Source organism: Quercus lobata, chromosome 4 (genome assembly GCF_001633185.2).
Source record: "Quercus lobata isolate SW786 chromosome 4, ValleyOak3.0 Primary Assembly, whole genome shotgun sequence".
In the NCBI taxonomy this organism is placed as follows: domain Eukaryota; kingdom Viridiplantae; phylum Streptophyta; class Magnoliopsida; order Fagales; family Fagaceae; genus Quercus; species Quercus lobata.
The window spans coordinates 40,507,676-40,522,876 of NC_044907.1; the positions used below are offsets into that span (position 1 = coordinate 40,507,676).

General features: G+C 34.2%; 1 protein-coding gene across 2 annotated transcripts; it reads left to right on the forward strand.

The window, feature by feature from the left end:
- Positions 1-1,224: 1,224 nt before the first annotated feature.
- LOC115986582 (dihydrolipoyllysine-residue acetyltransferase component 1 of pyruvate dehydrogenase complex, mitochondrial) lies at positions 1,225-14,684 on the forward strand. Of its 2 annotated transcripts, XR_004090795.1 has the most exons (24): positions 1,225-1,637; positions 2,521-2,571; positions 3,439-3,493; positions 3,569-3,605; positions 6,006-6,052; positions 6,159-6,203; positions 6,379-6,452; positions 6,775-6,844; positions 7,178-7,366; positions 7,463-7,507; positions 7,622-7,695; positions 8,265-8,334; positions 8,670-9,050; positions 10,262-10,322; positions 10,412-10,456; positions 10,545-10,628; positions 11,984-12,060; positions 12,136-12,198; positions 12,560-12,630; positions 12,713-12,773; positions 13,308-13,368; positions 13,450-13,530; positions 14,190-14,313; positions 14,411-14,684. XR_004090795.1 is itself a non-coding variant. In XM_031109728.1 (23 exons), the coding sequence occupies exons 1-23, from the start codon at positions 1,528-1,530 to the stop codon at positions 14,246-14,248; spliced, it is 1,911 nt and encodes a 636-aa protein (XP_030965588.1). In that variant the 5' UTR covers positions 1,225-1,527; the 3' UTR covers positions 14,249-14,684. The 2 variants fall into 2 exon arrangements, 1 of the variants encoding a protein (XP_030965588.1); XM_031109728.1 differs by having other exon boundaries at positions 14,190-14,684.
- Positions 14,685-15,201: the final 517 nt, after the last annotated feature.

The window sequence follows — 15,201 nt, forward strand, 5'->3', positions numbered from 1 at the left end:
GATCAAACCGATCAACCACCACCCAAACCTGAAATCGACTCAACCAATTGATGTTGGTGGTTGGTTTCGGGTCCCTCCGCCTTCCACCCGACATCGACAAGTCTGGTCTGGGTTAGGTCTAAAATTGAATTGACCTAACTCGTGGACAGGCCTAGGTGAAAAAAAGACAAAAGACTAAAGACTCTCACATAGTGCCTGCACATGCAACACATGTGCTTGGAGAGCTAATGTTCATGACTTAGGCCATAACAAGCCCAAAACTATGAACTAATAACATAACTCACACTAATAACAAGGAAACCCATTAGAGATGATCAAATTGATGACAAAAAGAGCAATCACTCACTGGTCCTGAAAGAAAGCCCTTCAAAATCCCATCAATCCATAATGTGCACGCTCAAATTTATTCCCCTTCCATTGGATCAATCTTTCCTCGGGCTTAAACTCATGGGAGCTTCACTCTCACTCAGTTTTGACAAAAAAAGTCTCCAAGCCCATCAGACTTGGACTGCACACTATAAGCCTGGGGTCTGCAAGGGTCTTTCTTAAAAAGGTTGACGTGGGCTTTAAGCTTGCGAGTTTAGAAATCTGCTGGTACCAATAGCATGGCAAAAGACCCTTTTATTTTTTGTGAGAGTGTTGGGCTCCACTTCTCATACATTAACAACTCGGCCCATGCAGTGAAAAACTAAGAAAAGTAACCCACAATTATTCATGATTTATTTAAAACTCATTATTTAAGGAATAACCCAAAAAGCAAAATACTACTTTTTCCAGACCAAAAAAAAGTAGTAAAAATACCTAAAAGCCAATTTCTTTCCAAAATGTCCTTTAACACACATACTTCCTGTTGAGAGTGCAAGTAATTTGTAGGGAGTCAGGATCATAACTACTTGGGGGGAGTATTGTCCCAAAAATCAAAAAGCAATACTAAGAGCACAAAAATTTCCACAATTTTTGCCACATTTCACGCAATGAGCCATGAGTGGTTTAAGCATGAATATAACATTTTACCTCCATTAACCGTAACTTATTTACATAACAATAAAAATTGTGAATTTTTTTTTTTAGAAAAAAAAAAATTAAAGAGAGAATTATTAATCAATCAATAAAAATAAAAATAATGAAAGAGATTCCCCCTACTCCAGTCCAGGGTTGGTAGGGTAGTAAACAGTGAATAGAAGAGAAGAGTAGCAGTAGTTGGCAGGCGCGAGCTACCAAAATGGAATGCTATACTGCTAGTGCTACTTTTTTCCCTTCGCAAGTATTTATTAAAAATCGGCTTCAAATAAATAAATAATATATAAAAATTAATTTAAATAGGAGAGAAAAATTGTTGAAGAGTCGTAGAACGACAACGAGGACCGTTCTGCATTCGCACTCATCGCTCGCCATTAGCGAACGAACGATCGATTTCAACTTCTTCTGTTCGAGCGATTCAAAATTCTCGTTTTTTTCTGAAGAGAAAACGAAGAAGAAGAGAGAGAGAGAGAGAGAGAGAGAGAGACAGTGAAGTAAAAATTGGAAATGGCGCTTTCACGGCTTCGAGGTCCAGTGAAAGAGATCTCTAAGTCTCACGCTCCTTCTTTCTTGAGAGCTCGCTTTCTCTCTTCTTCTTCCTCTAGATCCCTCTCTCGGTACTCTCTCTCTCTCTCTCTCTCTCTCTTGAAATTTATTATTTTCTTTTCTTTTTTGGTTTTGGATTATTGCATATGATCGAACTTGTTATTGAGACGATGAGAATTTTGTGAATCTGTTATTGGTTTGTGGAAAGTGTTGTGTACTGATGATATTGATAACTACTCTGTTTTTATTTTAATGTTCTGCAAATTTTATTTGGTGAATTTTGTGCTGCGACGAGTTTCGGTATCAATTAAGGAGGGAACAGAGAGTGTGATTTCGTATAGAATAGAATGGCGGAAAAGAATAAACTGTGGTCTGCTGATTTTGACTCATTTGTTGAGGATTTATAGGCGACTCCAAAATTTTGGGACTAAGGCTTGGTTGTTGTTAATGTAAAAGTTTTGGTATCATAGAGGGTTTATGACTAGATTTGGAGGAGAGAATTATTTGAAATGAGCTGCTAGTATGATCAAAGAACTAATTAATGAGTGCACTATAGTGGAATTATATTGAATTAGGACAAATTTTTCGTTTGACACTAAACAGAACTGGGACAATGCTGGTCAATCGAACAAAGCTGCCAATAAATCATTATGTGTAGTACTAAAACTCAGTAAAAAAGTGTGCTTTTGAAAATTTTAAGAGTATGCGATGGGTTAATGTTACAACGCTTGATCACTTTGACTTGAATATACATAAAACTAAGATGTCAATGGCGATTGTGTTTCCCTTACACGTCAATGTTCTTCTAACAATTTAAATGATCGCTTCTCAACTAATCTAGAAGAATTCTTTATATTTTCACTCTTATTGTTTTGAATGCATATTGCCCAGTATTTTTCTCTATAGAGCTGCATAATTGATCTTATAATGTGCTGTTTTATCCTGCTGGTGCAGCCCTCCCTGTGTTCAAAATTCTCTTGTGGGTGATCATGGCTCTCTATTAAGGTTTGCATTCATCAGCTTTTTGTTTATCATTTGTTTGCAAATTCAATTACAATTGCTTTACCTGGTTTTATGATTCATAAAATCCGTATTCACTTTCTCTTGGAAATTGCAACTGTCTTGAAGCACTTGTTATTTAACTTGAGGAGTAAAGGTGTTACCCTTTTTTCAATGAATGTACTTTGAATTTATTGGGCATTTTGTCTTTACAACTCAAAAGGGTAAAGTTGTTTTGGCTTGGGCATATTGCCATCAAAACTTAGTTGCATTGATACTTGAAAGTTGAAACTAAGCCAAGCTAGGATCATCAGCTTAGGAACCAGTTTAATCCAACCACGCAGATAAATTTAGGACAGACCTAAGATGGCAAAAGGACTAGCTATAAACTTTTCTGGTCCTTACCCAAGTTTCCTATTACAGCTTGAGGTGGTAAATTACAGTATAAAGAAGATTATGTTAAATTTGTTATCCTCAATAATTTATCTTTCTTTTTATATGTGTTTTTTTGCATTTGTGACCTCAATTGCATAAGCTTGAACAAGCTCTTACCTTTCCAGATGTAGTTAGAGATTGTCCACATAGTATGACGGATGTTTTGTTAGTCTCGTGACCCTGTATGAATTTTTTATCCATCTTTCATATGTATGCCTGTATGCATATCTTGAAGGCGTTCAGCATAGAACCAAAACAATGTTACTTACAAAAAAAAAAAAATGTTGTAGGGAAAACCCAAAATTTTATTCAGGGGCTATTTGGCTTTGTCTTGTTGGACTCACTCAGCTGTCACTCCTAGATATTTCTTTCTTTTCCTTTTATTTATTTATTTATTTATTTTTAAATTTCTTATTTACTGATAATGAAATTAATCAGGCCCGCATCTTTATTTATGCTCACTGGAGTTCAAATTAATTCTTTAAAACTAAAGGTTAGTGTTTGAAATGTATTGGTAAATAGCTCTTCATACCAAGGATGTCTTCTGATACCATTACAATTTTTTCAGCTGTGGGTTGGTGGTATCAAGTACTTCTCTTCTGCAGGTATATGTCTCCATTCAGTTACAAATCTCTGCTTGTCTTTGATAGAATAATGCTTTAGTGATTAAAATCAGCATTTCTTATTAACTTAAACTTTTGGGACAAGTGGTAACTTATCATGGTAATTAAATTGTAAAATATGAGGCATTAGGTTTGAGAGGGGGAAAAGGGGGGGGGGGGGGGGGGGAGAGACATTTGATAAAAGATTTAGTGCTTTGTTAATTAGTCCCTTGCCTGAGCACATATTTAGAAAGCAGTGCACTTTTGAAGATTTGGAAGGCATAGGGAGGCAACTTTTACTAGTTCATTATATGAGTGGTTGCGTGCAAGGGGCTTAGAAATAGTGATTCCCTTGCATCATTCATAGAGTAATTACCTTTTTGTAGATAATTCTTTTTATTGTAATTCTTTAGAATTCTTTGTGTCTTTTATACATGTAGTAGTTTCTTTTCAATAAAATTATTCTTACCTTATATATAACCAAAAGAACACCTTTATGCTAATATTAAAAATAACAAGGGCAATTCTAACGTTCCCCCTCAAGCTGGAGTGTACACATCAAACATGCTTAGTTTGAAAGACGGTGTTTGCAATGAGGCACAAGCTAACGACTTTGTGAGAATGCCACCCATATAATTATCTAAGAGAACATAGGGAGTGGCAATCTGTTGCCACATTAATAAATCTCAAATAAAGTGATAGTCAACCTTGATATGTTCGGGATGCTCATGTAAAATACGATAGTAGCTTGGTTGTCACAGACTATTTGCATAGGAGTAGGAGCATCAATATCCATGTCATGAAGGAGAGAGCAAACCCATAACATCTTGGAAGCAGTATGAGCCATAACTTGATATTTAGCTTCGGCAATAGAATGAGTGATAGCATTTTGCTTTTCCCCGTGCCATGTAACAAGATTATATTTGACAAAGCTATAGTAGCCAAAAGTGGACTGCCGATCAAAATGACTACCAGCCTAGTTAGCATCAGGAAAATCTGTCAGACAAAAAAGTAAAGGTCATGTACAATAGTCTTCTTCTAGGATCATCCTTTAGATAATGCGAGATATGAAAAATAGCTTCAGTGTTAGTGGGGCTGGGACAGAGCATGCATATATTGTCTAACCACACGAATCAAACAAGTAATGTCAGGCAATTGATAGTTGGAAATAACTTCCCAAACAATTAGTGGTATTGACCAACATCATTGAAACAGTTTGTTAATAAAAAGATTTAAAATAATCATAAGTAGAACACTGGAAACCATACCTCCAAGTGCAATGACTTTAAATAGATCTAATTATGGATGAGTAGACTACTTCAAACCAAAGAAAGCCTTGTGCATTCAACAAACATGTGTTCACTACTAGTAACAACATATCCAGGGGGTTGATCCATGTATATTTTGTCTTGAAGTTCTCCATGAAGGAAGGCATTTTTTATATTAAATCGATATAATGGCCAAGAATGACTGACTGCGACAGAGAGCAGTATGGTTTGAATTATATTTTGTCTTGTGCATAACCTTAAACTGTTCAAATTTGAAAGTATATCTCTGTTGCTTTTACTTAGAATTAACCTTACTCTCGGTCTGTCATGGAAAAGTCTTGCACATGTCTTTTTAAGCAATGTAAAATAAATTAAGGACTTATCAATTCTTTTTATACAAAGTTCTGAAACGTTTCTCTTTTTCAAACTTATTAGATTTCATTGATCATTGTAACTTTGGAGTTTAATTATGATATACCTTTGGTACGCGTCCTATGTGGTGCACTCCATTTTCTTTACTCAATAAAATTTATTATTCATAAAAAAAAAAGTCTTATCAATTCTTGACAAAAGCATACTTCTGATAAGAATTTTGCTTTTCATTCTTCCAATTATTCATATGTCCTCAATGTTTTCGATTGATGTTCTTCCATTACGGAAATTATCCAAAAACAAAAAATTGGAAAAGAAAAGAAATCCTTCATATCTCTCAAGGATTACTTCTCTTCTCTTTAAACTTCCATAAATTTCTAAGTATCATAATTTTTCATTATAATCCCCCTCACATAGAACCCAAATTAATTCTTCAAAATAATTTTTTTAATATTTTGTTTATCATTTTAGAGACTCATAAGTTCCGTGACATGATTGTTGGTGCAACGTCACATATCACCTTTTCTCTTATTTATTAGTATGAATGTTCATCAAATGGCGTCTTCTTCTTGTTTTGATTTTGTTTAACTTTATTCTAGTTCTGACATATACCAGATTAGTGTTAGTTTTTTTTTTTCCTTGCAGTATGATTTTACAACTATTAATATTATCTAATGATGAAAATACTCTACTGCGCATGCTTAATCATGTGTGTAAGTGAATTATATTCTGACTTTCATCATCAAGTGGACTGTTATTGCAGATTCTTCACATACAGTACTCCAGATGCCAGCTATGTCTCCTACAATGGTAAAATATGCAAGGAGTTGATTTTAGATGTTATCCACATGCGTGTGTTGTTCTTTTTGTTGCTTCCAAGAAGTTTTGCAATCTTAATTGTTACTCTTTTGTGCAGAGCCAAGGTAACATTGCAAAATGGAGGAAGAAAGAAGGAGATAGGGTCAGTTATACCAAAAGTTTCATATAGTTTTGAAAGATTAAAGCTTAGTCATTTTCAATTCAATATACTTAAAGATAATTGTTGAAAAATAAATCCTTACTCTTAATGAAGTGGGGATCAATTTAGTTTTCATTATTAAATTTGTGTTGTCCTGACTGTTGATTTAATTTAACAGATAGAAGTGGGTGATGTACTATGCGAAATTGAGACTGACAAAGCCACTCTTGAGCTAGAAAGTCTTGAGGAGGGGTAATGTTTATTTGCTATGTTGGAAAATGTATAATACTTGAATGCGTGTTGCACATCAGCTATTAAAGAAAGGAATTGTTTAGTAACCACTCTTCACATTAGATGTTTCATTTGGCATTGGCAATAAGAATGTTTTCTTTCTAGATTGGTCATCTGTTCCCTTCCTGTTTACTTGTAAATAGTTTGCTTCATATCTGTTTCCTGGGTCTTCAGTTCTTTTGTATTCTATGTTGATCAGAACTACATAAAGGTGCAAATTCTGATCCATCCTAAAATGCTTACCATATCTGTTCTTGGATGGGTAATGGGTTAAATTCTGCAGGTTTCTGGCTAAGATACTGGTACCTGATGGTTCAAAAGATGTGCCCGTTGGACAACCTATTGCAATAACGGTAACTCATGATAATCCTTTATGAAAGATTGCCATTTCTTTTTCATGAAAATCCTACTGCAGTAAATTTTATTTACTTTGTAAAGATATTAAATTTTTTTGGGAAAGTTAATATCATTTTAATGTGACACTGCTGTTTTAATAGTTTCTGTATTAACCATTCAAGTATTTAATTATTGTAAAAACTAAATTAGGCACGTGCCGATGAGCAATAGCTCAATTTGGCACTTCCTTTCTTTATAATGGGTTGGAGGGTGAGGTCTTGAATCAATTGGGTGTGTGTGTAGTTTACTAGTAAAAGAAGAAGAAAAACTAACATTTGTGCATTTACTAGGTTGAGGATCAAGATGATATCCAAAATGTCCCTGCTACTGTGGCAGGTGGATCTGAGATTAAAGAGGAAACAACAAATCAGAATGTGAAAAATGAGAACAAAGTACAAGAGAAAAGTTCAATTAAGACAAGTGCATCTGCGATACCTCCTCATATTCTTGTTGAAATGCCTGCATTATCCCCAACTATGGTAAGAAACATTGGATGTTAGTTTCTGCTCAGATTATAATGCTAAATTTTCTTTCTTCTGGGTGAAGCTTAAGTTTGCTTTTATATGTATGCACAGAATCAGGGAAACATTGCGAAGTGGCTAAAGAAAGAAGGAGACAAGGTTTGTTGTGTTTAATATATTCTAAATCTTCTGTTGAACGACTTCTTGTTTCTCATTTAGGGGATACAGAATAATTGCATTAAAATGCCTCTTGATTGTTACTCAAACTAACAGATCAATGTGGGTGATGTTATATGTGAGATAGAGACAGACAAAGCTACCCTTGAATTCGAATGTCTTGAAGAGGGGTAATGTTCTTTCCTTATGTTAGGATTATTGTGTTGCAGTTTGGTTGATGTTAAATATTTGTGTCTTAACATGGTATTTGGTTACTTGTAGAACAGATCACCATTTATTTTGCACGTCTGATCAGTGTGAGGAAGTGACTGATATTATTGTTAAAAACTGATTCATTGTGTCCAAATTGTGACTTTAATAAAGTTGAAATGCAATATAACCATGGTCATGTAGGCATACGTGTGAATGCGTTTCACAGAATAAAAGGGCTTTGTTGGGTGTCTTTGTTAAGTAGTCCTAGTTGTTTTTAACTGGTAGTTGTAAAGTTTAAAGAATAGGAAAAGGCTAGGGAACCAAAGCCTTTATGTATGTTATTTTATCACCCTCTCTCTTTCCCTTAAAATAGCTTACTTTGGTTCCATCTTTGAGTTTAGAACTTTTGAATTTAATGCTAATGCCAGTTTTTTTTGGGATGTTTCTTCTTATTGGTATGGAGGCATTTGAATTGTTAATAATGATGCCCTTTATTTGTTACTTTTAACATGTTTGCTTACATTTTTAAATGGAATATTGGGTTTAGGTACTTGGCTAAGATACTAGCACCTGAAGGTTCAAAGGATGTGGCTGTGGGTCAACCTATTGCAATAACAGTAAGTGTGATAATGCTCGTACAAATGTATAGCATACTTTTGACCTTAGCAACGTTCAGCCAATGCAAATAACTGAGCAGTAGGGCACCTGTAAGCTTTCTAATGGTTCCAGCCTGCACCTGTAAAGGGTTGACATTGTTCTAGTCTAAATTTTAATATGTTTTATTTAATATGTTTTATTGCCCCCCAAAAAGAAATGTAGAGGGTGCTATTAATTGCCAGTTAAATTGATTTATAGCTATAGTTTCTTTCTGCACTGTTACTTTATGGAAATGTCATCCTTTAAACTAGCCACTTATACTTTATGAAAACACCATTGCCTATTGTTTTGCAAGGTTGAGGATCCAGCTGATATTGAGACAGTAAACAATAGTGTTAGCAGTGGTTCTGAAATCAAAGAGGCAAAGCCAATGCATCGTGATGATGGAAATGAAGCTAAAGCTCAGAAAACAAGTGTTGCGAGGATCAGTCCATCTGCAAAGTTGCTAATTACAGAATATGGATTGGATTTATCATCATTAAAGGCATCAGGTTCTCATGGTACGCTGCTCAAGGGGGATGTTTTAGCTGCAATTAAGTCAGGAAAAGGATCTTCATCTAAAGAGAAGACACTCCCATCTCCTCAAAAAGCTTCTCCCGCTGTGTCAACAGATTCAAGGTCTCACATAAAGCAGTCAGATTCTTTTGAAGATCTGCCTAATAGTCAAATACGCAAGGTTTGTTTTGTTGAACTAGTAATTAGATTTGAGCAATATTTTCTGTTTAGAATGTCCTTTTATATGTGTTTTGTGGATTCCAAGATTGGAGAAGTTTAAGAGACAACAATACGGCATCCCAGGCACATTGTTGCTGTCTCATATATTTGATAATCCAAATGTTTAAAATATTTTTCATATAGTTGATGAGTACTTGTTAAATTAAAAGAAAATCCATAAATGGCTCCAAGGCTAGCCTTGCTGGTGGCCTAGAGTACGGGGTATTTAAGAATTACATGATTATAATGTAAATTAGAATTGTGAGAAGGGAATAATATATATATATATATATATATTTAATATAAGTTGACTAAAAAAAAATTGCTTTTATGAGAAGTACATGGCGGCAACTAATAGAGGACATTGTGGGAAAATTTTGGATAAGATGGTTTGGAGAAGATTATGCACTAGAAGCAGGAGTAATTTGGTTCAAGTGCATGCAACTCAAAGGCAAGGGTAAGGGCCGAGAAGAACCACGGTCAAGGAAATTAGGAAAAGATTGCGGCCTTATGTTCTTGCCTTAGGTAGCATAGAACAATAAAAAAGGATTCTACGAATGATTATTAGTGGTTGGAATGAGAATTCATTGACTTGTCTTTACATGGAACTTGGTATATATGCCAGGGAATTTGTATAAAGAGATACATTTTGTTAGAATAATAGTTAAATGATTCAATTTACCATTTCCTAATAGTTTAATCTTTTGGGAAAAGTGGTAGTTTATCTTGGTATCAAAGTAGGCGGTCTCCAGTTCGAACTAGATCTCCACTCTTCCTCAACTTATAAAAGATTAAAAATCCCACTTCTTAGGCCCCACTTATAAATGGGAGTCTGGGCCTACGTGTGAGGGGGAGATGTTAGAATAATGATTAAATGATTCTATCAGCAATATAGGAAGAGGTTTAGTTCTACAATCAATTACCTAAAGCAACTAGTCTAGGGCATTATTTTAGACTTAATGTTTAAATTGAATGTCAGCCTAATTAAAGGCCACCAAAAGCATTACATTTGAGCTTCAAAATCTCTGATATTTAGACTATTTAGAATGTCTCTTTTGTTTTGGGTTTTTTTATTTTTATTTTTTTATAATTTTTTATTATTTTATAATTTTTTTTAGGTGATTAAATTGTAGTTTTTAGTGATTGTGCTGTAATATCATTGTTGTTTTTCAGGTAATAGCCAGAAGGTTATTGGAATCGAAACAAAATACACCACATTTATATTTATCATCAGGTTCTGAAGCTCTACAGTTGATAATGTGAATACTCCATGGTTGTTAATATAAAATGATATGTCTAAAATATTAAAATGATGTTTGTCAGATGTTATACTGGATCCTCTTCTTTCTCTTAGAAAGGAACTTAAAGGTACGGAATAAGTTTCAAATCTATTAATTCAGTTTCTTGGGCATATATGTACTCTCTGTGATCATTCATTTTACTTCCTCAATTACAGAGAAGCATGATGTTAAAGTTTCAGTGAATGACATTGTCATCAAAGCTGTAGCTGTGGCACTGAGAAATGTACCGGAAGCAAATGGTAAAGACATATCAGTTATATAATGGTCAAGTCAATTCGTTGATGCACATATAATTGGTGGCAGACGTTTTTTGTTGCCAGATAGTAGAGTCAATCCTGGAAATTGTAATTCTTATTAAAAAAGACGGTAGAGTCATCTAGAAAATCAAATTGTACTTATTTTTTGATAATTAAATCAAATTGTACTTCTTTTATATAAAGAAAAATGGAGCATTGAGAAAATATTTGATGTCAGTCTTTAGGGAAACAGGCTGTGCCAAAACATATATAAACCCGTACTTTTCATTATTATTTTATGCCCAAAAGGTAGTTGAAAACCCAATATCTTGACCAAGAAATAGAGAAAAGCTGATTCTCCTATATTTTCATGCCCTGCTATTACTTATAATTGTTGTTTTTTGTGCTTTGCTTGTGTATTTTTTTTTTTTTTTAATTCCAATTATTGTAGGTTTGGGGGAAAAAAAGATTTTTTTTTGGATAGGGGATGTCAGCTTGATCTGAGGTGGTCAATGAACAATGAAAAGATTATCTTTAGTTGCATCTGAAATGTTTTAATTGAATACTCAGTATTTGTTGATCTGAAGGCTGTCAATGAATAAACAGTAAAATGATTACATTTTAGTTATATCTGAATGTATAAAACTAATACGCTTTCTCTTCATGTGCTTGTTTGCTGATTGTCATTTTCATGGAGTTTGTAACTATTTTTCTCTATCATTCCTGCAACCTCTCTCACTTGTCATTAGCCCACTAATTAATATGGATGCTCTTTTCCACCACACTGGCTTGTATTAGCAACAAGCTTCTCTGAAATATGTAACCACCGCACACCCTTAATGCGATGGACACTCCACAAGTATGTGTTTATAAGGTGTGAGGGGTAAGGGCCAGGGTTCAAGTTTTCAGGAGGGAGGTCACATATATATACAATTAAATTCTACTCTAGAGTAGAATTTCTATCTTGTATAAAAAAAAAAAAAAAATCATTTAGTTTGCTTTTCTAAAACCTATCAAAAAAAAAGAAATATGTGTTATAGATATACATCTGAAGTTTAGGAGTATTTCAATTTTCTTGCATTAAATTCCACACCACTATCTGTTTCCCAATGTTTCTTGTGTATTATTATTGGTCAGGTTGATGAATTTAAGGTAAAAAAAATTTCCACAATGTTATATTGTTGTATAATACTCGGAACTTCATTTCTTTCTACTGCTGGCAGGATCTACTGAGTAAGCATGCATACATACAAATATGCGTGTGTTTTATCTATGTTCATTTTGACTCTAGACTCTAAAACAGCAATTTAGTCAGTGATATTCTGATACTGAAATTTTGTTCTCTTGATGCATGTCAGCTTACTGGAATGCTGAGAAAGGAGAAGTCATTTTATGCGATTCTGTTGACATTTCGATTGCAGTGGCAACAGAGAAGGTATGAATATTATATCAACAATTGTGGCTTTGAAGTTTTAAACAGTGCCTAATGTCATCCTATTGTATTGCCTAGGGATTGATGACTCCAATAGTGAGGAATGCAGATCAGAAGACCCTATCTTCAATATCCCTGGAGGTACTCTATTGTAATTTGAGTAGTTTTTAGTTTGACCACTTCAATTTGGGTTCCTTTTACAATTCGAGTCTTTCCTTGTGTTTTTCTTTTTCCTCCAATGGGGGAAAAAATCTGCTTGAATGCAGTTGCACTTTGGAAGCATGCATCAATTTATTATTTCCTCTTTATTGCTATGATGTCCAAAGAAGTTAGTGTGGAATCTGCTGCAGGAAAATGATTGATACAAAACATAGAATTTGAAGTTATTTAAATCCACTGCTCAACAGGAAAAAAGTTGTTCTAGATTCACCTTTTCTTGTTAATCATCCATTCAAATTTAATATGGATCATTGTCAATTTCTCTACTGATATTTGGCTTCAGATCAAGGAATTAGCTGAGAAGGCAAGGGCAGGGAAGCTTTCACCAAATGAATTCCAAGGAGGAACTTTTAGGTGAATATATCATGCTAGGGACCTAATTACTCTCTCGTTTTCTAAAATAGTTAAAATTTAAATTGTTCTATTCTTTATGCAGCATTTCAAACTTGGGAATGTTTCCAGTGGATCAATTTTGTGCAATTATAAATCCTCCACAGGTTCTCTCTCTCTCTCTCTTTGTGAGCCTAAATTTACTTATTTCTCTGTTTGGTTATTAACTTTACAAGTGATGATATCAGCTCTAGAATAAGTGATTGGTAAAATTAATTTTATCTGTGTTAAAAATGATAGTGCTATTTTTGTTTCGGAAAATGAAAAGCTGGTTTTTTTTTTTAGTTAACAGAGGAAGATCTAAGAGGCATTTTGAGATATCAAATGATTAAATGCACATTATTTTTGGGTTCCTGTCAGTTCAATAATCTTCATGTTCATACACAGCAAACAATTCTTCACCTTTTGGCTTTTGCTGAAGGAAGCCTGTATACATGAAACAATTGACAAGAATTTGTGCTGCCAAATCTTGTGGTTTTTTATACTTGTTTATTTTTATAATCTTCTTCTTTTCCATTTTCAGAAAATAGAAAATGCCTTTCAAAAAAAAACCAAATTGACCCTTAGAGTACTCTATTCTAAATTTAGTTGGCATTACATGCAGTAAATGTCTCTTGTATAAATTTGTTCACTTCCTGCAGGCTGGTATCCTTGCTGTTGGTAGAGGCAACAAAGTTGTTGAAGTAGTAATTGGAAGTGATGGTAAGAAATTTGTTGTTTTCTACACCGAATATTATATGCTTTTAGTGACAGGTTAGATGATGTGAATTATTTTTTACCCAGGAGTCGAAAGGCCTGCAGTTGTCACAAAAATGAACTTAACGTTATCTGCTGATCATCGTGTTTTTGATGGAAAAGTTGGAGGTACAATCTTTGCTATCCTATTTGTGAGGTTGTGTGCTAATGTTTGACATGAATCTTTTCATCAATCACCAATCCATTGCTTCTAATTTAGGAAGCTGCCTAATAAATGATTAATCTTGCACAAACTCTGTTTAGCACAATTGACAACAATGAACTATTTGGCTTCTTCTTGAGCCTTCTGGTTTTGTAGTCAAAGTGACACGCCAATCATGACATGGGGCCACAGTTGACTTATCGGAGAAGTTAGCTACTATGTTGCCTCTGTATTGGGTAACAGATCATGTATATCCTTGAATGTGGCATGGTGCTATGGGTGAATGACAAATGGGGGAGGCTCATTGCAGATAGTAACTAAAACCTTATTGAGATTGACAACCAGTGAACCTGAAGATGTACATTTTTTTGTTGGGTACAACCAGTCTTGAAATATGCATCAATTTCTCATTGCTGTTATCAGACAAATTCAGACCTGATAAAGGGTTCTGATTTATCTTCTTGTTTAAATGTTTACTCTTATATTGTATTGATCATTAGCTATCCTAGTGATGATTTGATATATAAGCAGTTGAAAAGGACCTATTGAAGGTCATGATAACAAATTTTCATCCCTATTCATATTTTTTGAGTACTTATCAGGTTAATGCTATTCTATCTTGCAGGAGCATTCCTCTCAGCTTTGGGTTCAAACTTTAGTGATGTCCGAAGACTTCTTTTGTAATAACATGAGAAAAGCCATGAGATTAATTAATGGGGGCTTCCAAGAGATCAACTACAGTGGCGGATGTAATTTAGTTTTTTTTTTTTTCTTCAGATTAACATGTTATATTTCTTCCTGGAATACCCCAGCCTGAAACATTCTGCTTTTGTTGTACCATCTCAGTCAGAGGATTTTTGCTGGTTCCTTGAATCCAACTTCCCCGTAGAGAACTGAATTGTTGAGGAGCATAAGCCATGAGGTTTGGCATGATTTTAGGTTTCAAATGTCTGAGGTTTTCTGAACAAGAAAACAACAGAAATGTTCCAAGGTTTTGATGCTTTTCGTCATCAAACATAATTCTGTAGCTTTACGTTCCATTTTTTGGAATAATTAATGATGTATAAAAGAGCTACAGAAAATAAACTTATATATCAATGAGTTAATTCTTATTTGTGCAGTATACAATCTCTCCCCACTCCCCCCCACCCCACCATTTTATTTATTTATTTATTATTATTGATAGTGATTTGGTGAAATCTTAACTGTGTTGCTTGTGCCAGTAGTTCCTAAATGAGACCAAAGCTTGATCCTAATCTTTGTTCTTGATACTGTGTTAAGTGTTTTTGTTGTATATGTAGATAATATTGGGTCCGTTTGGATTGAGCTTATTGTTGCTGAAACTGAAAACTGAAAATACTGTAGCAAAATAATTTTTAAATGTGTGAAAAATATCGTGAGACCCATTTTTAATATTTTTTAATACATAAACAGTATTACTACAGTACATAAACAGTATTGCTACAATGCAAAATAGTAATTTCTGTGCACCAAAGTCAACATATGCGGGCCAAAAAAAAAAAAAAAAGACGCAGAACGGAAACGTAGACGCAGGAAAACACAGTAGCCAAACGCCCTCAATATTTACCAAAGCATTCTATGGCTACAAATTTGAGAAAGACCAATGACGGGCTGCT